Below are 24730 nucleotides of genomic sequence, written 5' to 3'. Positions count from 1 at the left end.
CTCAGCCTCCAAAGGCGCGGGATTACAGGCTGAGCCACCGAGCCCGGCAGTAAGCTACTTTATACTTCTTTCATCACAATTTTCTTCTGAGTTAGAGTGTACTCTGTCGCTCAGGCTGGAGTGCAGTGGCCGCTCCCGGCCACCGCAGCCTCGACCCGCTGGGCTCCGGCGATCCTTCCGCCTCAGCCTTCCGAGTAGCTGGAACTACAGGCACGCGCTACCACACCCAGCTAATTTTTTGATTTATTGTAGAGATGAGATCTCACCAAGTTGCCCAGGCGAGTCTTGAACCCGCGGGCTCGGGCAATCCACTCACCTCAGCCTCCCAAGGTGCGGGATTACAGGCTGAGCCACCAAGCCCAGCCTTTCATCACAATTTAAGTGCCAGTTGTGTGCCAAGATTTTGCCTAAGTGCTTTACTTGTGTTTGGTTTTTAATTCCATCACAGTTATTCCTACAAATATTCCATAAATAAGAAAAGTGAAACTCAGTGAGGGTAAGTTACTTGCCAAAGAGCAAGTCGCTAGAATGTGCAGAGCTAGGATCTGCCTGACTCCAAAGTCCAAGGGTTTTCAGTGATACTGAGTGTGTTACTCAGCTATAGCTACTGTAACAGAATAACACAGACTGGGTGACTTAAACAACAGAAACTGATTTTCTCACAGTTCTGGAGGCTGACCATCCAAGATTCAATTGCTAACAGAGGTAGTTTCTGGTGAGGACTCTCTTCTTGCCTTGCAGATGGTCACCTTCTTCCTGTGTCTTCACATGGCCTTTCCTCAGTGCTGGAGCATTCCTGGGGTCTCTTCCTCTTCTTAGAAGGACACCAGCCCTGTCTGATTAAGAGCCCACCCTTATGGTCTCATTTAACCTTAACTTCTTTTTTAAAGACCTTAACTTCCAGTATACTCACATTGGTGGTTAGGGCTTTAACCTATGAGTTTTGGAGGGACAGAATCCAGTCCATAACACTGTGCTTTTTCTAATTTACCAATTTGATAAATGTTTGAGTGAAAAATAAATTAGTAAAAGGCCTGTAGTGATTAGGTAAGGTTGTGGGGCAGAAATCATTATTATAGCATTGATGTTTTTGTCTTGGAAATCCTTAATGTCTAGCGAGGTTAGAAGTAAGGAATAAGTTTAAGAAAAATGACATGCTGTAGAGAAATGATACTGGTGTGTGTTTTCTTTATTTGTATAGAATATATTTATTTGTTTTTTATTTGTGCTTCATATTGATTCCTTTTTGAGAATATATTTCTTTTAGTGATAATGATAATAATAGGTGCTATTAAGTGACTACCTTCTATTTAATACTTGGCAGATATTTTAGTTACATAATCTCTTTTAATCGTAGCACCAGTTCTAATGAGATATAGGTAGTGTAGTCTCTATTTTGAATAAAGTAATTATGAATAGCAGGTGGCTTAGAACATAGGCCCTGGCTCCATGCTCACTGATTTCATCTCAGTTTGCCATTTGCTGTCTGTATGAGTATGGCTAAGTTACTTAACCTTTTTGTGTCTTAGTATCTTAGTTATCTATTGCTGCATAACATTTACTATAAAATTCAGTCACTTAAAATAATAAACATGCATTCTCTTTTACAGTTTCTGTGAGTCCAGAATCTGGGTGTGGTTTAGCTAGGCAGTTCCTGTTCAAGGTATCAGGAAGTTACAGTCAAGAGGTTGGCAAGGTCTACAGTAATCTGAAGGCTTGACTGGGGCTGGAGGGTCTATTAATATTTCCAAGGTGGTCACTCACAAGGATGGCAATTTTTGACTTTTGGTTATAGGCCTCAAGTCTTTTCCTTATGGGCCTCTCCAGGTCTGAGTGCCTTATAACATGAGCAATTCAAGAAAGAGATGGAAGTTGTCCTTTTGATGACCTAGCCCCAGAAATCAAATGGAATCACTTCTACCTTATTAGTTAGGAATGAGTCTATAATCTGCTCTGTATTCAAGGGGAGGGTAATTAGGCTCCACCTTTTGATGGGAGATATGCCAAGCTTTATGGACATTATTAGACTACCACACTTAGTTTCCCTGTCAAATGGAGATAATGGTAGTATCTACTTCCTGAGGTTATTGGAACTATTGAAAGGGTTTATTCATGTAAAGCACTTAGGACAATACCAGTCATATAAAAATATTTAATAAATGTTAAGCCAGTGCTTTTCAGCTCTAATAGTTCATAAAATTGCCTGAGAAGTGTAGAAAAATCCCAAGATCAAGTCATACTTCAGGCCAATTAAATCATCATCATGAGACACAGGCATCCTTTTTTTTTTTTTTTTTTGAGTCAGAGTCTCACTCTGTCACCCAGGCTGGAGTGCAGTGGCACACTCATGCCCACTGCAGCTTCAACCTGCTGGGCTTAGGCACTCCTGCCACTACAGCCTTCCAAGGAGCTGGAACTACAGGCATGCGCCACCACGCCCATGTCATTTTTTGATTTATTGTAGAGATGAGGTCTCTCCATGTTGCTCAGGCTGATCTTGAAGCCTTGGAGTCGGGCAGTCCTCTCGCCTCTCCCTCCCAAAGTGCTGGGATTACAGGCATGAGCCACTAGACCCAGCCTTAGGCATCCATATTTTTAATGCATTCTTCCTTCCCCATGCTTATGTCTCAAGTCATCTGCAGCCTTCACTCCTGCCCCTGACTTTCTTATGAAAAGACAAGTCAATTAATGTGATTCTCTTCATTTCTTCATTTTCAAGTCTAAACCTGGTCTCTTTACCCTTTTTCTTTCCTAACTTCCTTGTCTCTTAAAAAATTATAAAAGAGTTACAGAAGAATAAGTGCTCTTACCTGCCTAATGATTAGGAAGGAAAAGGAAAAGAAAAAAAATGGTTTAAACTAGGAATTAGGATGAAGATTTTAAAACTCTTGCCCAAATTAATTGAAACTCTACTTGAATTCTTTTATTGATGGTTGAGTTGATAAATAACTCAAGATGGGCTAAACCTTCTATAAATTCTTTTGGGAATATTTTTGGATTGGCTACCAATTATCAATCTTTTAAAATATAATTTTAATAAAAGTTTAGGCCTACAAATATACGTTGCATGTTACGTGTAGCACACAGTTCTTTTTTTCTTTTTTTTTTTGGCATTAAGTCAGTGATTGATAAATTTGCATTTTAATTGTTAAATTATAGTGAAAGCATTAAGTTTGATATTTTATTGCTCACTTAAAAATAGGTCACTGAGCCGGGCTCGGTGGCTCAGCCTGTAATCCCATGCCTTGGGAGGCTGAGGTGAGTGGATTGCCTGAGCCCCCGGGTTCGAGAACCGCCTGGGCAACTTGGCGAGACCTCATCTCTACAATAAATCAAAAAATTAGCCGGGCGTGGTAACGTGCGCCTGTAGTTCCAGCTACTTGGAAGGCTGAGGTGGAAGGATCGCCAGAGCCCAGCAGGTCGAGGCTGCGGTGGCCGGGAGTGGCCACTGCACTCCAGTCTGGGCAACAGAGTGAGACTCCAACTCAAAAAAAAAAAAAAAAATAGGACACTGTCCCACCAATGAGTTTACAGTTTTGTTAGGAAAACACATTATATACAAATAATGAAGTGGGGTTGAGAGAGGAAAATGAGAATTTCTAAGCCAGGTGATCAGGAAGGTTTTAAGGAAAAGGAAGGTAGTACTTGAGCTGGGCCTTGGGAGGACTGGTAGAATGCCCACAGGTGATACACCTTTTAGGCAGAGAGGATTGCCTGAATAAAGGCATTTTAAAAGTATAGGCATGTGATGGAACAGTGAGTATCGGAGGGTGTGTGTGTTGAGGGGAGGGACTATAATTGGATTTGGTGATCTTTCAGTAAAATTATTAATCAAATACTAAAATGGCACATTCCTAGGATATTTTATTACCCTCAATAAAATTAATCATCTTCAATGTACATATTATTTTTAATTTAAATAAATGTTTTAATCAAATTAATACATTCATATGGCTTTATAAAAAAAAATAATAAAATAGATTTACCAAGAAAACCCACAGGCCACTACCACACTTTTTGGCAACCCTCAGTTCTTTTCCAGAGGAAATCAGTTTTAATTGGTTTAGCTATTGTTTTTGGTGATTGCTTCCATTTAATAATATACTTAGAGTGTTATATCTTGATTGCTCACTTTCATACATTATCTCATTGCTTTTGCTTATAAACTACATTGTAATATCAGTTTAAAAATATATTGTAATATCTATGTGTAGTACCAGACCCCTAAAGACCCCAAAAGAGAAGGCACACTGTCCAAGAGACTAAAGAAATGACCCAGAGACAACAGATGATACATGGGCTTTATTCAGGAACTTACATACAGGGAAAGTGGTTCAGGAGCGGCTGCTTGGACAGGGAAAAAAACCACTTCTGATTATAAAAGACACTTAGGTTACATAGCATTTTACATAAAATGGCATGTGGGGGTTAGGTATGAAAAGGTTAGGGTTTCTAGTGTGCAGGTGTAATGTGAGAACATACATATGTCACATGTACAGAGTGGCTGCAATTTCTCTCTAGGCTTAAGGGCATTGAGAAGGGCCTGTCTGATCTGATCTGAGCCAGTGGGGAGTGGGGTGGGCACTGCCTCAAGGAAGTGTACAAGAACATTCATTATGCAGAGCTGCAAGATGTGATCAGCAGGCATGGAGAACACTTCACCCATGGCCACAGCATGACCTGCATGCCTAGGCATGGAACCTGAGGGGAAGAGAACATCCCAGTTCGGCCACTGCAGGATTTCTCCTCAGACTCTGCGCTGCTTGGGGCCAAATCCAGGGTGTGCTCATGTTTTCCCCGAGTATGTGTTGCCCTACAATGTGTGTGCGTGCACAATATTTACCAATGTTAATATTTCTCTTATTTTTACTCACATAATTTTCTGTAAACCTGTCTGCGGTTTTATTTTTTCAAATTGCTCCAAACGCTCTGTTAGCTATTTTTTGCAAAATCATCAAATAATGTATCAATTATTTATTTCTGGGAAGATTACGCTTGGGGACCTTTTTTTTTTCTGCTCCCACCTGAATTGTCTATAGATGTCATCCTGAGTTTTCCCTCACCAGTGCTTTTTCCTGGATCTGCTATTTTCTGGAGTCTTTTTTAATCAACTTTGTTGAACACTCAGTGAGTCCCTTCAATTTGGAAAATGTTTTCTGTTGGCCTTGGAAATTTTCTTGTATTATCCTTCTTTTATTAAAATTCCTTTAGTACACCTAAATCTGAATTGTACCCTACATCTTTAAAATAAAAAACAAATTTTTAAAATTCCTTTAAATGTTTCTTTCCTGTCCTTTAATTCTGTTTTCTGTGAAATTTCCTCAGGTTTATTCTCCAGTCAATCTTGTTTTTTAAACTTTAGCTTTTATATGTTTAATATCCAAAATACTCTTGCTTTCTGTTCCTTTGACAAAGCACCCTCTTTTTGTTTTAGTCTTGTTTTTCTGAGGATACTAACAAGGGTTTCTTGTTATTGTTGTTTAAGTTTTCTTTCTCCTGTATTATCCATTTGTGAGTTTTCTTGTTGTTTCTCTTTACTCAAACATATAATGTGTCTCAGCTGCTTTGATTTAATAATAATTTTTTTTTTTTTTTAATGGGCAGGGGGCCTGTCTCCTGGTGCACTTCACTTTAGAAGGATTAGATAGTACAACACGAGAAAACTAGCTGTTTTATTTGGGGACTTCCAAATGTTAGTATGCGAACATATTATTCTCTTCAGCAAATGAGTTCTTCAAGAGCAGGGGTGCGATGGAAGTAGGAAGTATGCTTGCTAATGGGCTTATTGGTTTTTAGCAAACTTTTCACTAATCTCATATTTTCAACTGTGTTCTTCATTCTAGCCCTTAACTATCTTAGGTATCTAAGAATCCTTTGATATTATCCAGAAACTAAGGTGGAGGGGAAGTTGGAAGACTCCCTGGCACTGACAGTCTTTCAGTCTGTTTTCAATCATTTGCATCCACTTCTAGATGTGTCTGAAATCTCATCTACTTCTGTCTTTTCTGCTCTTCCTTTTTTTTTTGCCCTTGGGTGCTCATACTTTTTTAAGCATTATTTTACTGTCATTTCAGTGGAGTCTTGGGAAGACTAGATAAACACATATGATCAATGTCTCTTTAAGTGGAAATTCTCCCTTGCCTTTTTAAAAAATCCTTCCCATACTTAATTTTAAATGGGATAGAAGTTTATAATAGCAGCTGTGTAAATAACATGTGAGAGTTAGGGACCTGGGACTTTTATCAAATGCTAATAAGCTCTTTTATTAGCATTTGATAATTTAGAGAGCAACTGTTCTTAAGCAAACCGCCATAGGGGCAACCTCTTTGGGACCCCTCCCACTGTGAGAGCTTCTCTGTCCTCCCAATAAATCCTGCTTTCTAAAAAAAGAAAAAAGAAAACTGCCATAATAATAGGACCATTTTAATCAGTATGATGGCTAACTGTAAATGCATCTAATTTAATAAACTAACTTGCAAGTTAGTTTACCTTTCTTTATTACATGAGGAACTCACTAGGTATTTTGGAATTAAGCCTGTCTTTTATCCGCACTATCATAACACCATTTGTATTGTTTGAGGTTAGCTGAGTGATTTTGCCTTCCAAATTTAAAGCACCACATTTTAAATGTTGGCTAAAACTAGTTATTACATGTCATTCCCTGGATAGTGTTAGCTGCATAGGAAGCATATGACATATTTCCTTCCCTAAGTTAATTTCTTCTTATTGAGAAGCTTTTCTTTTGAAATTATTCAAACCTCACAAATCTGTTTATATGAAAAACAAAATCATTATTTTAACTCCAAGTTTTAACCCTTTTCATTTTTAGAATGTGCTTTCTAGGTAAAGACTAAACCCAGAGTAAAATTAAAGGGTTGACATCTACAGATCTGTCCAAGGTCCCAGTCAACCAGATGTGTGAAGCCTTCACTAGGATAACTTGGAAATGGGGTATGAGAACCCAGGTTTCTACTCATGACTGTACATCTTGGCAATACTCCAGCTGGTCTGCTTCCATCCAGATCCATATGACAGGAAAAACCTTATTTATATTTATAACTCCATGATCCTAAGATTGTCCTTGATAACTGAATGATCTTTCTTTGCTGAGTGGATACAAACATCTTTACTTTCTTTATAATGGCCTTTGACTCTGTGATAGTATTAAATAGTGGGTGAGGTTACAAAAGCATGGAAAGAGATGCCGTGACTGAGTAAATTATTCCGTATAAGGACAACTAGTCTTGAAGGACATGAGTACGTGTGTGTGCGCGCGTACGCGCAAATTTGTTGAAATCTTCTGGGCATGGTAACTCATGTCTGTAATCCCAGTACTTTGGGAGGTGGAGGCAAGAGGATTGCCCGAGTCCAGGGGTTCAAGACCAGTCCGGGCAACTTGGTGAGACCTCGTCTGTGCAATAAATTAAAAAATTAGCTGGGCATGATGGTGCATGCCTGTGGTTCTAGCTATTTGGAAGGCTGAGGCAGAAGGATCACCTCAGCCCAGCTGGTCGAGGCTGCGGTAGCCATAAACGTGCCACTGCACTCCAGCCTGGGTGACAGAATGAGACTCCAACTAAACAAAAAAAATTTTTGAAATCTTTCATCTACTATTATCTTTCAAGCTGTTCTTTTTTGTCCTTGAGAGCATATTCCTTTTTTCTTTTCTTGTTTAACTGTATTTTATTATAAAGATGTGGAATACAAGCCAGGATTGGGTACATATATAGTCTACATGCAGGTGAAGTTTGGGTCTCCAACTAGTTCTCACTTCCCCTTGTTTAGGATCAGGTACCCTTAATGATGTTATGTGCCTCTTCCATACCCTCCCCTGGCAGTGTCCTGCTACTGCTGATCCCTCTCTTGTAGTATTATGATAAATGTTCAAGACCCACTTATGAGTGAGAACATGTGGTGTTCAGTTCTTTGTTTCTATGATAGATCACTGCGTATCATGGACTCTAAATCCATTCAAGTTGCTGCAAAGTTCATAATTTTGTCATTTTTTAATGACTGTGTAATACTACATCATATATATGTACCACATTTTCTTTATCCAGTCCACTTTTGATGGGCAGTAGGGTTGGATCCATGTTCTTACTATTGTGAATAGTATTGCTGTTCACATGCATGTGCAAACATCTTTTTTGTAGAATGATTTGAGTTCCTCTGGGTATATTCCCAGGAGGGGGGTTGCTGGGTTGTAATATTCTTTTTTTTAAAAAAAAAAATGTTATTATCATTTCAATGAGGTATTAGGAGGAAAAGTAAATACACTCATCTGTAACTGAGACAATCTTCCAACTTTAATTGAAAGGTCTCCTTTGACTTTCTTTCTCATGCTTGATTTTAAAGTCAACAGAATTTATTTGTAAAAGTTTTATTGATTTATAAATTACCCACCATAAAACTGACCCTCTTAAAGTGTACAATTCAGTGGTTTTAAGTATATATTCACAGAGCACAACCATCACTACTATCTAATATTAGAACATTTGTATGACCCCCAAAAGAAACTCTATATCCATTTGCAGTCCGTCCTCTTTCCTCTCTTCTTACACAACCCCCAGACCTAGGCAAACACTACCTTTTGTCTGTATAAATTTGCTTATTATAGACATTTCATATAAATAGAATCACACAATTTTTGGTCTTTTGTGAATAACTTCTTTGGCTTAGCATAATGTTTCAAGGTTCATTCATGTTGTAGCACATATGAGTGCTTCATTCCTCTTTATAGCTTGTTAATATTCTGTTGTACGAACAAACCACCTTTTATTTATCCATTCACCTGTTGATGGACATTTGGGTTATTGCTACTTTTTTGCTGTTACAAACATTTCTGTACAACTTTTTGTGCAGACGTGGTTTTATTTCTGTTGATTATCTACCTAGGATTAGAATTCCTGGGTCATATGGTAGGTAACTATATGTTTAACATTTTGAGGAACATAGTTGTACTATTTTACATTCCCACTAACAAGGAATGAAGTTTTTAATGTCTTATAACCTTGTCAACACCTGTTATTATCTGACTTTTTTATTTTAGCTATAGTAAAGGCAATGCAGTTTTATAATAGCAGGAAGAGTATAAGCTTGGAAAAACAGAGAGGAGACCCAGCAGCTCCAAGACTAAGAAGATTATGTCTGCTGGGAATTTTAGAACGAATTTGTATAAACTGGATGATCGCCTCAATAAAATTCTTGTTTTTAGTAATGCTTTTATGTTAGAAGAGGAGAAGTTAACAACCAACATTTAAATAACAATGATTTATTTTAAAAGTATGCAACTTGTACTAATAGAAAATCAACCCACATAAAAATAAATATTGAAAGTTTTGTTAATGAATATCAGTTTAAAGGGATTCCAAATGATTAGCTTGCTAGCCATCTACAACTCTGCCCTAACTCGGTTAAGCTGTATTGTGAACACCTGCTTTACTGAACCCCTGGAAATAATCAACCTTTTACAATAAGTCCATAAACAACTTGAAACCTTTAAAAGGGGAAGAGGGGGTTGACATATGAAGTAGGCTTACGTAACTCCAGGCTTGATAACTTAACTCATATGGCACCAAATCTACTTACAAGCCACTTACAGCTAAGCATTTAATCAGTAGTGTCTGGGGGGGAGGGAACTAGTGGCAATATGATTTCCACTGAAACTACGCACTTACTGTACTTTGCCCATTTAATGTAGCACTAGATTTATGGAGAAAGCCAAGTTTTACTAGCTGGGTCATTGCCATTATTGTTGTAAGTTAGCATATTGTGTATTATGGGAGACCCCCCTTCCTGTATTTTATGATTTTTTTCCTCATTCTCCTGTTAAATGCTTGTATCTAACATCTAGCCTAGATATGAGTTCCCAGCTCTGTAATTCAGTTAGAGTACTTTACATTTTTCTTATATTTTTATGGATGCCACCTGCCGCCTACTGACAAGAATTTGATACCCAGTAAATACTCACAAAGTAAACATGCTGAACTGTGATTAAGACATTATCAGGAGTTTGTTTTTGTTTATAGCACTGACATGTAAAATATCCTCTAATTCTTTGTTCTTTCTGCAGGCTTTTGCTCTTGTTTGAACATGAAATTCTTTCTGGGAGCAGGAATGTCAGCGTAATTATTGGCTAATTTGGCAATAAATATACCTCTGCATCTTGCAGAATCTAATCAGAATGATAAGCCTTGTAGTTCATTAATAATGTCTAAGAATAGACTGTAATTTATTAATTTTTATTAGTAACTTTATCACCCTGCCCTTTGACAAATTTGTGTGAGGCCTTTGAAAGAAAACCTTGTGATGTTCACAGGTTGTAAGAGATCTGTTTACAAAAAACAAAAAAGCAAAAAAACCTCTCATTTTGCATAGGAAAATACCAGTTCCATTAATAATAAGATGAAATTATGTTGTCTTCATCAGTTTCTCATCATTCTAAATAAGTGATTCCACTCCTGGGAAATGAAATGCAGAGGTTAAAACCCAGTCTGATCCAGTGCAGCTGGAATCTTTTGATTGTTTTTCCTATTCTTCTGTGAATGAGTATTTAGAAAGAAATAGAATTCGTGTTTTGTTAATTCTGATGTAGTTTATAAAATGTTTTGTGCCCAGACATTCTTACAGGCTTTTATTGAAATGTTTCCCCACAAGCCCTCAGAACCTAAGAAGTTTATCAGAAATGAATTAAGATTCCCACTCCCTTACTACTCAACAATGTCACTTATTTACTTATTAGTTCAGGAATTTTTTTTTTTTTTTGAGATCAAGTCTCACTCTGTCACCCAGACTGGAGTGCAGTGGCACGATCATAGCTCACTACAGCCTCAAAATCCTCAACTTAAGCGATCCTTCCACCTCAGTCTCCTGAGTAGCTAGGATTACAACTGCATACCACCATGTCCAGCTACTTTTTTTAAAAAATGTTTTTGTAGTGATGAGGTGAAGTCTTGCTGTGTTGCCCACGCTGGTTTCAAACTCCTGAGTTCAAGAGGTCCACAGCCTCTCATAGCTGGGACTACAAGGATGCACTACCATACCTAGCCTAGTTCTTATTTACATGTATGAGCCACTTTGTTAGGTGCTCTGTAATAATGATAATACAAATTGCTAACTTTGTAAGAGTGTGCTGGTCAAGCCATGTAGATATGAAATTCAGCTCACATTTGGGACCTGGGCAAATGTGGGCAAGTTAATCCATCTCTCTGTTTCAGTCTAGTCATCTCTAACTGGAGATGTATTAGAATTCTATTGCTGCCATTACAGATTACCATGGATTTAGTGTCTTAAAACAATGCAGACTTATTCTCTCACTGTTCTATGGTTGAGAAGTGTGTGGGCTCAGCTGATTCCTCTACTCCGGGTCTCACAAGGCCAAAATTAAGGTGACAGTCAGCCTAGGATGTTTCCTGACTGTTCTGGGAGAGACTTTGCTGTCCAACTTATTCTGAGTGCTGGCAGAATTCAGTTCTGTGTGGTTGTAAGTCTGAGGTCCCTGTTTCTTTGCTGGCTTCTCAGCTTCTAGAGGCTGCCTACGTTCTCAGATTTGTGACCTCTCTTCATCTGCAAAGTCAGCAACAGCTCGTTATACCATCTAATAGATAAACAAGTTTTCAAAAATTCTTTTGTGGGGCTTAATGAGAAGGAAAAAGCCACTTTGACAAATCTGGCATCATGAGGCTAAATACTTTGGTTTTTTTAATGGTTGACCTCATGGCCCTGAGATATATCATGATAGAAATTAGCTTTTTGCCTGTTGTTTTAATTTTTTCTCCTTAGGCTAAGATTACAACTGAAAAGTCCAGACACATGACAAACACTAGAATAAATGTCCAGATTAGAGCTTGCTGCCATCCTGTGATATATCCTGTGATACGGGTGCAGCATTGCTGATTGTGATTATAATCTTTTTTTAATGAAAACAAATATTTGTCACTTAGTTCAATATTTGCTACTTAACCTGGAACAAAAGCATTTATGGTACCGTCTTCAAGTGCTAAGTAGATTTCTCTGTATATTATGTATACTATGCTAGTTGAATGTTTGCATTTTAGCTTGAGGAATGGGTCAAACTTAGCCAACAGCAAATGAAAGCTTTCAAAAAAACTTGAATAATTTGAAGTGACTCTTTTCACTAATGGAGAGAGGTAGTTCTTATCCTTGAAAAGATTGATGCTAAAAAAAATGGTGACTATATTGTGAACCATTATTCCCATAAGCAAAGTTTTCTTAAAACTTTTGGACTTGTGAATTATAACATATTATTTTAATTTTTATTCCAGTTTAATTCTAAAAATAACTATAAGTTTAAAACAGAATGTTCTAAGAAATCTGCAGAGGTGGATCTCACTTCTATTTCTGAGGAGGCCCTTCTGGGGAATTGTATTGCTGAGTATCCTTACCATATGAGCACCAAGGTAGTTTTTCTTTTTCTTTTTTTTAAATTTAATTTTAAAGATGTGGGGTACAATTCAGGGTTAGGTATGCACATGTTCATTATGCAGGTACCCTTGTTGATGAAGTATGCCCCTCTCATGGCAGTTTCCCTCAACTGCCAATCCCACTCCCCCTCCCCTGGCAGTTTCCCATTACTGCCAGTCCCTTTCTTATAGTATTATGATAATTGTTCAAGGTCCGCTTATGAGTGAGAACATATGGTACTCTGTTGTTTGTTTCTGTGATTTATCAGAGTATGATAGACTATAAATCCATCCAAGTTGCTGTGAAGTCCATGTTTGTCCTTCTTTATGGCTGCATAATAATCCATTGTGTATATGTACCACATTTTTTTTTTTTAATCTAGTCCAGCTTCAATGGGCAGCCTGGTTGGTCCCATGTTTTTGCTATTGTGAATAGAGCTGCAACAAACATGCGCGTGCAGGTATCTTTTTGGTAGAATTATTTGAGTTCCTCCGGGTACATTCCCAATAGGGGCATTACTGGATCATATGAAAGGTCAATTTCTAGTTCTTTCAGAAATTGCCACACTGTCTTCCAAAGAGATTGCACTAGTTTGCATTCCCACCAGCATTGTAGAAGTGTTCCTTTTTCTCCACATCCTTGCCAGCATCTGTTGTTTGTTTTATTAATGATGGCCATTCTTACTGGAGTTAGGTGGAATCTCAGTGTGGTTTGATTTGCATTTCTCTGATGATTAGTAAGGCTGAGCACTTTTTCATGTGTCTGTCGGCTGCTTGTATATCTTCTTTTGAGAAGTGTCTATTCATGTCTTTTGCTCACTTTGTAGCGGGGCCATTTGTTTTTTCTTTTCGGCACGTTTGAGTTCCTTGTAGATCCTAGATGTTAGGTCTTTGTCAGATATACAGTTGGCATATACTTTTTACCATTCTGTGTGCTGTCTCCCACTCTCTTGATGCTTTCTTTTGCTTTGCAGAAGCTCTTTAATTTGAAGAGGTCCCATTTGTTTGTCTTATTTCTTATGATATGGGCACTTAGGGTTTTGATCAGGAATTGGTTGCCAGTTCCAATTTCCATAAGAGTGTCTCCTGCATTTTCTAAGATTCTTATAGTTTGAGGTTTTACATTTAGGTCTTTGATCCATTTAGAGTTAATTTTTGTGTATGTTGATACATAGGGGTCCTGTTTCAATCTTCTGCATGTGATCAGCCAGTTTTTCCAGCACCATTTACTGAATAGGTTCTCCTCTCCCCAGTGGTTGTTGTTGGAGACTTTGTCAAAGATGAGTTGGTTGAGATATTGAGGCTTTGCTTCCAGAATCTCTATCCTGTTCCGTTAATCTATATACCTGTTTTTGTACCAATACCAGGCTGTTTTGATTACTGTAGCCTTATAGTAAAGTTTGAAGTCTGGAAGTGTGTTACCTCCTGCTTTGTTTCTTTTGCTAAGGATTGTTTTGGCTATTCGTGGTCGTTTATGTTTCCATATGAATTTCTGTATTGTCATTTCCAGGTCTGAGAAGAATTATGTTGGTAATTTAATGGGTATTTTCTTTAAATACTGTCTATAATCTGATTCCTGCATAACAGTGATACTCCAACTCAGTGAATTCTGTAAATGGATTAAATTTTTTTCACATTTTTAAAAAGTACATTTGAAGTATAGATGTCACTTTATTCCTATGAATGTCTGTCTTACTGTGGGTCTTAAAATGTGTATCATTCTATTAAAACAATTTCTTGATCACTTTTTATACGTAAGGCATTGAGGAGATTTATTTTTATTTGTTTTTTTTTTTTTTTTAACTAGAGAGGGGAACTCTTGCTGTGTTGCCCAAGCTGGTCTTAAACTCCTGGCCTCAAGCAATCCTCCCTCTTCAGCTGACTCCTAACGTGCTGAGATTACAGGCATGAACCTCTGCACCCAGCCTGAGGGAATTTAAAAGATGATTAAAACGTAACCTTCAGCTCTGAAAGGGCTAACATGTGCCAGCTTGTGGATTTTTTACTTTAACTACAGACATCAAATACATTTCATGAGGCATTCCTGACAATTTTATTTAGAATTGCAGTCACCAGCCCTCTCCCCGGTCCAAGGTGCTCTCCAGTCGCCCAGTCATTTCACTATATTTATTGCTTAATATCTCACGAGTTAGAATGTAACCTCCATGAGAAGAGGCATGTCTGTTTATCTTGTTTCTGGATGTATCCTACATGCTTAGAACAGTGCCTGACACAATGTAGTCACTTATTAAAGATTTGCTAAATGCATGAATGAATAAAACACACAACTTTCATATGTAAAACCAGCCAGATGCATTCAAACTGTATTCAGAATCCACCCATGTCTTACATCCCACCGGCATCAACCTGGTCCAGACCACCAGCCCTTTTTCTTCTAGGCTGTTGCAATAAGTAGATGTAACTAGATGTAACTAGCCTGTTACTTCACTAGTCCTCCTGCTTCCAACTGTTCCCCTACAGTCTCGAATCAGCACAGCACCCAGATGGTTCTCAAGACAGGTCATGTCTCCCCACAGCTCAAAACTCTCACTTGGGGGGCTGGGGGAGGGGAGACCATGGCTTATAATAAAACTTAGTAAGACTAATGCTCTGTCCTTTCCCTCCCTGTGCTGTCTCCTGAGTTCTTCCCAAGGACCTTCCCCACCCTCCGCCACTTGGCCCCAGGCCCACGACCTCCACCCCAGGGCCTTGGTGCTTGCTGTTTCCTCTGCCTGAAACACACATCCCCATTTTCTTCAGCTCTGCTCACATGTGGCAATATCAAAGGGGCCTCCCTGACCATTTTGAATTAAATAACATCTCTTCCCCCTGCATCACTGTACTTTACTGCACCTTAGGCCACTTTTTATTCCTTCATAGCTCTTGTGTTACCACTTTGTACATACTGGATTTTACAATTTGATTATTGTGTCATCCCCTCGATTAGAATATTTCATAAAAGCATGGATTTTGCTTTGCTTCATGCTGAATCCCTGGTGTTAAAGAATGTCAGGCACATAGAAAGTGTGTGATAAACATCACACGTCATGTGCAATACGTGTACATTTGGGTAAACACATAGAAAAATAGAAGCATTGCTCTTTTGTATAATGGAAGACCTTGAGGGAGCTATCATAATTAACAATATAAACACAAAACTTGAATGAATAAGGCAGTGTTTATTGTATATAGAGATCAACAAAGCAGAAAATAATGCAAGCAGTAATGAAATGATTATTATAAACTTTGTTTCTCGCAAGCATCAGAAGGCATCTTCTTAATAGGAATATTTGTATCAGCGCTCCCCCTACATGTGCTGTCCTAAGCATTCTTCTGCCAGCCATCTCTGAAGGTGTTGAGCAATTATTCTCACTTGTAGGAAATCTTGTTTGTTGATTGCTGCCGCCTGGCAGTAATGGTGATATTTACCACATATTTCTGGGAATGCAGTATAAATTAACAGACACTCAGTATGTTAGTACATAATTAATCAGTATGAAAAGAGGTGAGAAAAATGTCATGCTAATAAGTTACATTCTTTACTGTCAGTATATTTGAACAAGTATTCAGTGGGTGAATTATACAGATTTAAGGTTCAAATGTGAGTGTGCCTCTGTCAAAGCCCCTGATGTAGAGGACACTCATCCTTGCTCAGTGAGCAAATCCATGAATCCATCTTCCATCACAGAAAATGGAAATGTTTTGGGGTGGAAGGAGATATATAGAAGATATTTCTTTCTCAATTACTTTTGCTTTTTGAGAACATATTTAGTGATTTTTTTTCATTCATACCATAATGGATTTTATGATTTTTGTTAAGCATAAAACTCTGAATATATCTGTCTCCCTTTCCATTATTTGTCTATTTTATTTCCTAAAAAATAGTTTGTTGTATTTCACAATTGTAAGTAATTATGAAAGTGCTGCTTCTTTTTCAAATATGTTATTGTCATAAATTCATAATTGTTTTGAATATTTGTTTTATTTGATCTGGTGTCTTCACACACTGCCCGCCTCATGGTCTGAGGTTTCATTTCAGCGTCAAAAGGCCAGAGGTCCATTATCAAGGCTGTTGGAATGCTGTTGCTTGTATCTTTAAATGCTGAGAATTAGACCACAGTTTTAAACAGAGAGCACACACCCATCAAAACATCTAGACTCACTTTGAATTAGTCATCATAAAAAAAGAAAAAGGGCAAAATAGGATTACGTCTTCTCTTGGTTCATATTTGTTTATTCGTATAATATAAAGGCATGAAAAATGGGGATCTTCAATTAGTTTGTAATCACTACAACTTAATGACTTTTGTTTCTCACATATCCCTATTACTTAAGGTCATAGTGCAGTGGGAGATAATGTCATCATAAGCAGCATCACTTAGGTCACATAGGTAGTAAGGAGAAGAACCAGTATACTCACCCAGGAAATGACACCTGGGCTTTCATTCTGTTCCTGTATGTTGAAGCCACTCAATGTTGCTGTGTGTGACACTTTGTGTCTTCACTTCCAGTCCATGGCCTTATGTTATCCAGGTGTTTTATGACATTGATAAGTCCTCTTCCCTTGTATCTTATTTACCTCACTTTTCTGTTTCTTATTCACTTTGACTGACTGAAGCTGACTTATGTAAGGAATCCAAGCTGTATCTTACTTACACCTGGATACATTTTTATTCTCTTAGATGTCTGTTAAAGGAATGGATTGTGATTATTCCCCTAAACTACTGTATTTGTTATAGATGATTTACATTTTCCTCTGATAGGAAACAATATACAAAGTTACATAAATTAGCAATGTCACTGTATTTAAGTATTGGCAAAACAAATCCTTGAGAACTGAGAGGAACTTTCCATATGTATGCCTATGAATTTTGGCGCATCGTTAGACATTTTAGGCTCTGTGCAAGGTTGTTGGGCTTTTTTTTATGAGAGTCACATATCACATTTTGAACTATATGATGTGTTCCATATTGTTAAAGTTATTTATTTTGACACTTGTTAAAGGTAGGGCAGTCTTTATTCGGGACCGTTGTGATATGTACAGGAACTACTGCATTGGAGTTTTACAGTAGTGGGAAGAGATTGGGCTCAACTTGGAAAACAACAAGGAAAAGTGAGAATTTTATAGCCAAGTAGTAGGATTAGGGTGGAAGGCAATTAGTGGATGGAAAATTTCTAAGAGGAAGTATCAGGGAAAAGGTGGGGGTGGATTTGTGGCTAAACTGACCTGACACAGGATTTTTGCTAAAGGCATCACCTGGGGGATGGTGGAAAATGAGGAATTTGGTCAGATATCGAGGGTGGTCTGATATCAAGGGTGGAATCTTTGGCTTAACTGACTTGGCAGTATTCTTACTAAGAGTGGGTCCTTGAGGACATGCCCAAGACAGGGCTTAGTTGAAAACAAAAGCTTAGAGGATCCTAGGTTGAGTTTGGTCAAGGAGAGAATCTTTATCCAGAGTAAAAAAACTACATAGAAATTAAAAGTTTCCTTCAATTTTATCTGTGCACAGTACCTGGATCACTAAGTTTAGCGTTCTTCAGGGTGACCCTGGAAGGTCTTTCATACCAAATTTTATTGAACCAAGAGAATCTTGTTCTTGACAGACTTGAAGACAAAAATCAAATGGAAGATTCTACTGTGTATTTAAAACCTAACCATTATCTTAATTTTGAGGAAGAAAACATAAAATTGAAACACAAACCTATTTTATACACTGAATAAAGCTTGTGGTTTTCCAGATTCCTTGAGTAAATTAGTAATTTTTTAACATTAAAAAAATCAAATGCTCAAGGCCTGTCTCAGTCTCTAAGAAATTTTTTTCTGAATAAAATGTTAGAATTTGTGACAATTTTGTTGTTGTTAGTATGAAATATGTCTGAGAACCTTTCTTTCTTTTTTTCTTTTTTTTCCCCAGATGGCAGAAACGATGCCCAGGAAAGTAGCTTAAGAGACTTAATTAAAGAGCTTCCAGACACCCACTACTGCCTCCTCAAGTACCTTTGCCGGTTCTTGACAAAAGTAGCCAAGCACCATGTGCAGAATCGCATGAATGTTCACAATCTCGCCACTGTATTTGGGCCAAATTGTTTTCAGTAAGTTAGTGAGTTTTTGCTGTTAATGTCACCATGTCCCCTTTTCTCTTTACTGTCTGAAATTACTGGAATGTTAAAGCATATTTCCATCAGAAAAATCAACCCGATTATTTTGGAGAAGTTTCATCTTGTTATTGGGCATTTAGCCTTCTTTTTTTTTTTTTTGCGACTTCGAGGAAGGCAACTCTGCCTTCCTATGAAACCATATTTGATTCTATGCCTTTTTATGAAACTATAACTTGCAATAATTCAAATAACATATTTAAAATTCTGGAAATAAGTTTTAGTTTCATTAAAAAGGGCATTTAAAAAAAATCTGTCATCTGAAATGTTTATAAGCAGAAAGGGAAGGAGTATGATATAATGAGTATTTTTTTAATTGTGATAAAGTTAAAATTACTGCTAATAGATGGAAAATTATTAGCAAACTATATCAATGACAGAAAAACATAACCTCAACTTCATTTATTTATCTTCCAGAGATAATCTAGACTAGACATAAACCAGTCTACTTGGTAGATGCTATGTCTTTAGCCACAGGAAATTTTATAAAGCTTTATATTTTATTTTCCTTGTTATTCTTTAAAGCTCTTTAATTGTTGAAATAGGAAACATGATCTTATAATCCAGGGACTTTGCTATTAACTCTTCTATTAATCCCCTCTGATTGCCATTCCTTCCAGTTACAGGGCAAGAGAGAGAGAGATCACTCATACTGTAAAAGCTCCCAGAAACTCTCAGCAAGTTTTTTTTTTCCTTAAATATCATATCCGCTTCTCCACTCCATTAATCTACAGGCTTGTTCACCTGCCCACAGCTAGTAATATTACAGTCCTCAGGATAACTGTCTAAATACAGACTCTAGCACAGATCCTGGTGACTGCAGGATTTCAGGCCATTCACAACCTAATCTGGGAAGAAGTTCTACCTTGGTAACTATCCTGATTGTAACTTTGAAGATGTTAACTTTTAAATAATGGTCTTTCATAGGATATGTTAGCATCTTATGAATAAATATTTCAAACACAGACTCCACTATTTTTAAAATCCTATTCGGGAGCTCTGTGGTAGTAAAAAGCCTGTATTTGTTCTTTTCATTCCTATCTGCCCAGTAAACCTTTGTCTGGTGACCTAAATGTGAGAAATGAAGTAGAAAAATACTATCCAATAATTTTGAAACCCTAGGTTGTAGAAGAGGTGAATTTGAATTTGTAACTAGAATACTTATTAAATAAACATTAAACACAGCTCCATACCTCATTACTGGCTTATAATTTGGGCTTGATCTGGAATTTCTGGTGACCTACTTCAATAAGTCAATCAGAATATCAGTAAGTAATAAGTATTTATTATAAATTCTAACAAGTATGATTTTAAACTTTTTTATTGTGGTAAAATATACATATCAAAATATACCATTTTAACCATTTTAAAGTGTAAAGCTTGGTGGCATTAAGTATATTCACATTGTTGCGATCTACTAATTAGGATGTATTTCTAAATTTATGGATGTAAAAGTCACTGCAAGGTACTTTACTCATTAAAGTATAGTTAAAGCAGATAGTGTTTACTGAGTCCTCACCAAATACTGTCCTGTCTCACTTATCTGATAACGTACTAAAGAGAAGTAACTTATTTTGTGCTTACAGTTCATCTATCTAGAACTTCAAGAAAAAGAATACATTTCAACTCTAGCAACAACAGTTAATTCATAAATGTTATAAGGATGATTAGCCATCCTTCAAAGATAATTCTCTCACCATGGACCACTAAAGGACAAAGCAAAGAATATTTGCAGCCATGTTTATAAGGGAAGAAAAAGCAATAGCTAGTTTTCTAGGCACAGTTTACCCCAGGCATAGGACATTATTTGTTGGCTCATTTCATTATACCTATAAAGTATATGTGCTTATGTCAAAGTGTATAATATATAACTGTATAATGATAACTTTGTTCAGTTTGGTGTCAGGTTTATGGTAGCCTCCTAAAACAAGTCGGAAGGCTTTGCATAATTTTCTGTACTCTATGCCAATGTATATCGTGACTTTCTATTCTTTGGACTGTCTGAACCTTTTTTGGAGATGATGTCCTAGTGTGGAAATAACCATTTCTCCAAGGAGCATTGATTCATTTAAGGGAAGAATGGTATTGAGAAACCTAGATCTGGATACTAAGTAAGTTCTTTGCATCTAGGGCATCATGATTTGTAAAGCAAGGAAGTAAATAAAGGAATGGATGATTGAAAGACTGACTGAGAGATGCAATGGATTTATATTGATATTTTGAGTTTAATTTTAGCATCATAATATTTTTTCTTGAGTACTTTGATTTCATATTTGCATCTTCATTGTCTGACATTGAAAATCTTACTTCCTGAAAGTACGCATGTTTATTCATTAGTTTTCCTCCACAACATAATATATATATTTTATGTGCCAATATAAATACAATGTCACAACATCAGTGAAACCACTGAGTAATGTTTAAGATGTCCTTGGATTCCTTATCATTCTTATATCTAAATATATGCAATCCAAGTAAAGACTGGTTATCTTCCCAATTGGTATATACCAGGAGTGTCAACAAAATGTATATACATTTTAAGCAATGTTACCCTATGTATCGCTTTTAGTTCACCGTAATCAAAAGTGTCTGGACACTGAGGATAACCCCTTTGAGCACCTCTTGTAATTGCAGAAGTCAAATGTAACTTGTATTCATCTTTTGTTATCAGTATATATGAGTATTACAATTATAATATCATCTTTTTCGTTTTAAAAATGTATATACATTTTCTTGGAAACCTCATAGTTGGGTTCATTTGATTCAGTTTATTTTCAATTTTAGGATACAGAGCTTCTTTTCCTTTCCAATGCAATTTTATTTAATTTTGTAAAGCATTTACATGGCTTAAATGTGAAAATTATGTAAAGAGGTATACTCAGAAGTTTCGCTTTTATCACAACTCTCTCCATACTGTTCAACCTCTTGCTATCTTTGAGAATCATTTTTCTTAGTTTCTGGCTTATCTTCCCAGTGTTTCTTTTGGTAAAATTAGGTGTGTGTATAGAGGTACATGTACATGGTGTGTTTGTTTGTTTGTATGTGTGTATATGCATTCTTATTTCTCCATCTTCCTTACACTGTCTTCACTTTGCTTTTTTTTTTTTTTTTTGATTGGAAAATAAAGTTTATTTAGAAAGTAGATTGAAGAGAGAGAAGATTCACCTCCTCAAGATAGGGGAGGGAGGGGGCCAAAACTTCTTCACTTTGCTTTTTATCTGGAAATCTCAGAGGTCACTCCAAAACATTTTTTTTTTTTTAATTCTTCTTTTTTGTGCCTGTATATTATTTCATTGCTTGGATGAAGTTTTATTTGACTGTACTTTTCTGATGGTAATTTGCTGTGCAATAAAATCCCACAGCAAATAAACTTGCACAGATGTATTACCAGGATTAATTTCCAGATGTGAGATTTCTGGGTCAAAGAATAAATGCATCTGTATCAATAGATAATCCCAAATTCCCCTCTGTAGGGGATGAACCAGTGTTACACAGCCACTAACAGCATGTGAATGCCTTGTTTTTCACAGCTTAGTCAATAGAGTGTTTTGCCAAAATGTTGAGCTCTTGCCAGTCTGATAAGTCACATGTGGTATCCCAATGTAGAGTTTTTTTAAATAGCTTTATTGATATATAATTTACATACCATACAATTTATCATTGAAAGTATAAAATTGAGTAGCTTTGAGTGTGTACAAAATTGTGCAACCATCACCACCATCAATTTTAGGACACCCCAGAAAGAAATCTATACCATTAGTAGTCACTTCTCATTTTCTCCCAACCCTTCCCCACCAAACTTTCCCTAGGGAACTACTAATCTACTTTCTGTGTCTAGAAAGTTGCCTATTCTGGACGTTTTGTATAAATGGAATCATACAATATGTGTCCTTTTGTGACTAACATCTTTTACTTAGCAAATTTTTTCATGGCTTATCCATGCTATAGCATGTATCAGTACTTCATTTCTTTTATTGCAGAACAATAGTCCAGTGTATGGATAGACTAGATCATCTTTTGTTTATTCACTTAACAGTTGACGGATATCTGGGTGGCTTCCAATTTTGGGTTATTTTGAATAATGCACCTATGAACATTTGTGTATAAGTCTTAGTGAGAACTTATATTTTAATTTTTCTTGGGTATATAACTAGGAGTAGAATTGCCAGGTCACATAGTAACTTTAAAATTTTGAAGAGCTATCAAACTGTTTACCAAAATGCCTGCACCATTTTGAAATATTCCTGTCAGCAGTGTATAAGGGAACCAATTCTTTCACATCCTTGTCAACCTTTGTTGTTGTCTGTCTTTTTGGTTTCAGTCCAGTGGGGGTATTAAGTACTAACTTCATTGTGGTTTGGATTTGCATTTCCCTGGTGACTAATGACACAGTATCTTTTTATGTGCTTATTGCTCATTTGTATATTTTTGGAGAAACATTTATTCAGATCTTCTGCCCATTTTTAAATTGAGTTATTTGTCTTTATTATTGAGCTATAAGAGGTCTTTATATACTTTGTTATAAATTCCTTATCAGGTACAGGGTTTGCAAATATTTTATCTCATTTTGTGATCTGCCTTTTCTTTCTTTCTTTCTTTCTTTCTTTCTTTCTTTCTTTCTTTCTTTCTTTCTTTCTTTCTGCCTTCCTTTCTTTCTTCCTTCTTTCCTTCCTTCCTTCCTTCCTTCCTTCCTTCCTTCCTTCCTTCCTTCCTTCCTTCCTTCCTTCATTCCTTCTTTCCTTCTCCATGTTCTTGATTGTGTCCTTTTGGGCACATAAGTTTTTAATTTTCATGAGTCCAATACATCTATTTTTCCTTTGTCATTTAGGCATTTGGTTATACCTGAGAAGGTTTTGCCTAATCTAAGCTTATGAAGATGTATTCATGTTTTCTTCTAAGAGTTTTCTAGCTTTAGTTATTACATGTGGGTCAAGGGAATTAATTTGGAGCTAACGTTTGTGTATGGTGTAAAGGAGTTTAGCTTCATTCCTTTTCATGTGGATATCCAGTTGTCCCAGCACCATTTTTTAATCTCAGCACCCTTGTCAAAATCAGTTGCTAATTGTTAGGATTTATTTCTGTACTCTCCATTCTATTTCATTGATCTATATCTAGCCTTAAGCCAGTAGCACATTATCTTGATTTACTGTAACTTTTTAGGAAGTTTTGAAACCAGAAAGTGTCAGTCCTTTCCAACTTTGCTTTCAATTTCAAGATCATTTAACAGGTCTCTTGCATTTCCATATGAATTTTAAGATCAGTTAGTGAATTTCTGCAAAAGAAGTCAGCTAGTATTTTGAAAGGATAGTCTGTTGAATATGTAGATTACCTTGGGAAGCACTTTGTTGCCATTTTAGCAAAGTTAGATCTTCTAATACTTGAACATGATATATTTTTCATTTGTTTAGGTCTTTAATTTCAACATTTTATAGTTTTCAGGGCACAAAGTTTGCAGTCTATTCTTAAGTATTTTATTCTTTTAGTTGCTATTCTAAATGTAACTTTTCTTAATTTTATTTTCAGATTGCTCATTGCTAGTACTAGCATAGTTTTAGTTTGCATTTATTTTATTATAAATGAGGTTGACAGACAATACTCTCCACAGGGTAGGGTGGTTAATGAATACTTCTGGCACAAAGGGGACATCTGGGCAGCACCCAGATTACATTTCTGTGATTTTTTAAAAAATGTTTTATATACTGACACAGTAACGTGTTCTCCAAGAAATTCAGCAAACTTTGTATTGTAAGCTGTATATATTATATATGACTTGTCTAAGGAAATTTCCAATACCCCACTTTCTAAGACAAGTAAAAAATCCTCCTGAATATTTTATTATTCTTAGAAATTAACCGAAGTTGCTTTCCCCAAGTTTTGATAGTTACTCCAATGGGTACTGAAATTTTAGTAGTTTGGATAACATAATATGTAAAAAGGAAGTTAAACTAGTCTTATTCTGCCACTTAGTAGATTTGGCCTGCATTATTTATTTTTGTTTCATTTTCTATAAAACGAGAACTACGGAGTTTGCTTTGAAACTTAAGCAAGAGTGTCAGAGAAAGTCCTGCTGCATGGTGAGTAGTCGACAGAGTGCTGCTGGCATACATGTGCATTTAATTGAATACATTTAAAATTCATTAAGGGAAAGA

The 24730-nt window shown here is 36.6% G+C and overlaps 1 protein-coding gene across 1 annotated transcript in view; it reads left to right on the top strand.

The window, feature by feature from the left end:
* FAM13A (family with sequence similarity 13 member A) overlaps window positions 1–24730 on the top strand; it is a 311993-nt gene that overhangs the window by 38602 nt on the left and 248661 nt on the right. Inside the window, exon 5 of the mRNA XM_021710474.1 lies at window positions 18341–18518. Within this exon, the coding sequence (XP_021566149.1) occupies window positions 18341–18518 (178 nt within the window). The remainder of the gene's footprint in view (window positions 1–18340; window positions 18519–24730) is intronic.

The sequence above is a fragment of the Carlito syrichta genome, unplaced genomic scaffold, assembly GCF_000164805.1.
Source record: "Carlito syrichta isolate Samal-C Ts95f unplaced genomic scaffold, Tarsius_syrichta-2.0.1 Scaffold289150, whole genome shotgun sequence".
In the NCBI taxonomy this organism is placed as follows: Eukaryota; Metazoa; Chordata; class Mammalia; order Primates; family Tarsiidae; genus Carlito; species Carlito syrichta.
This window is presented reverse-complemented; position numbering and strand designations above follow the sequence as displayed.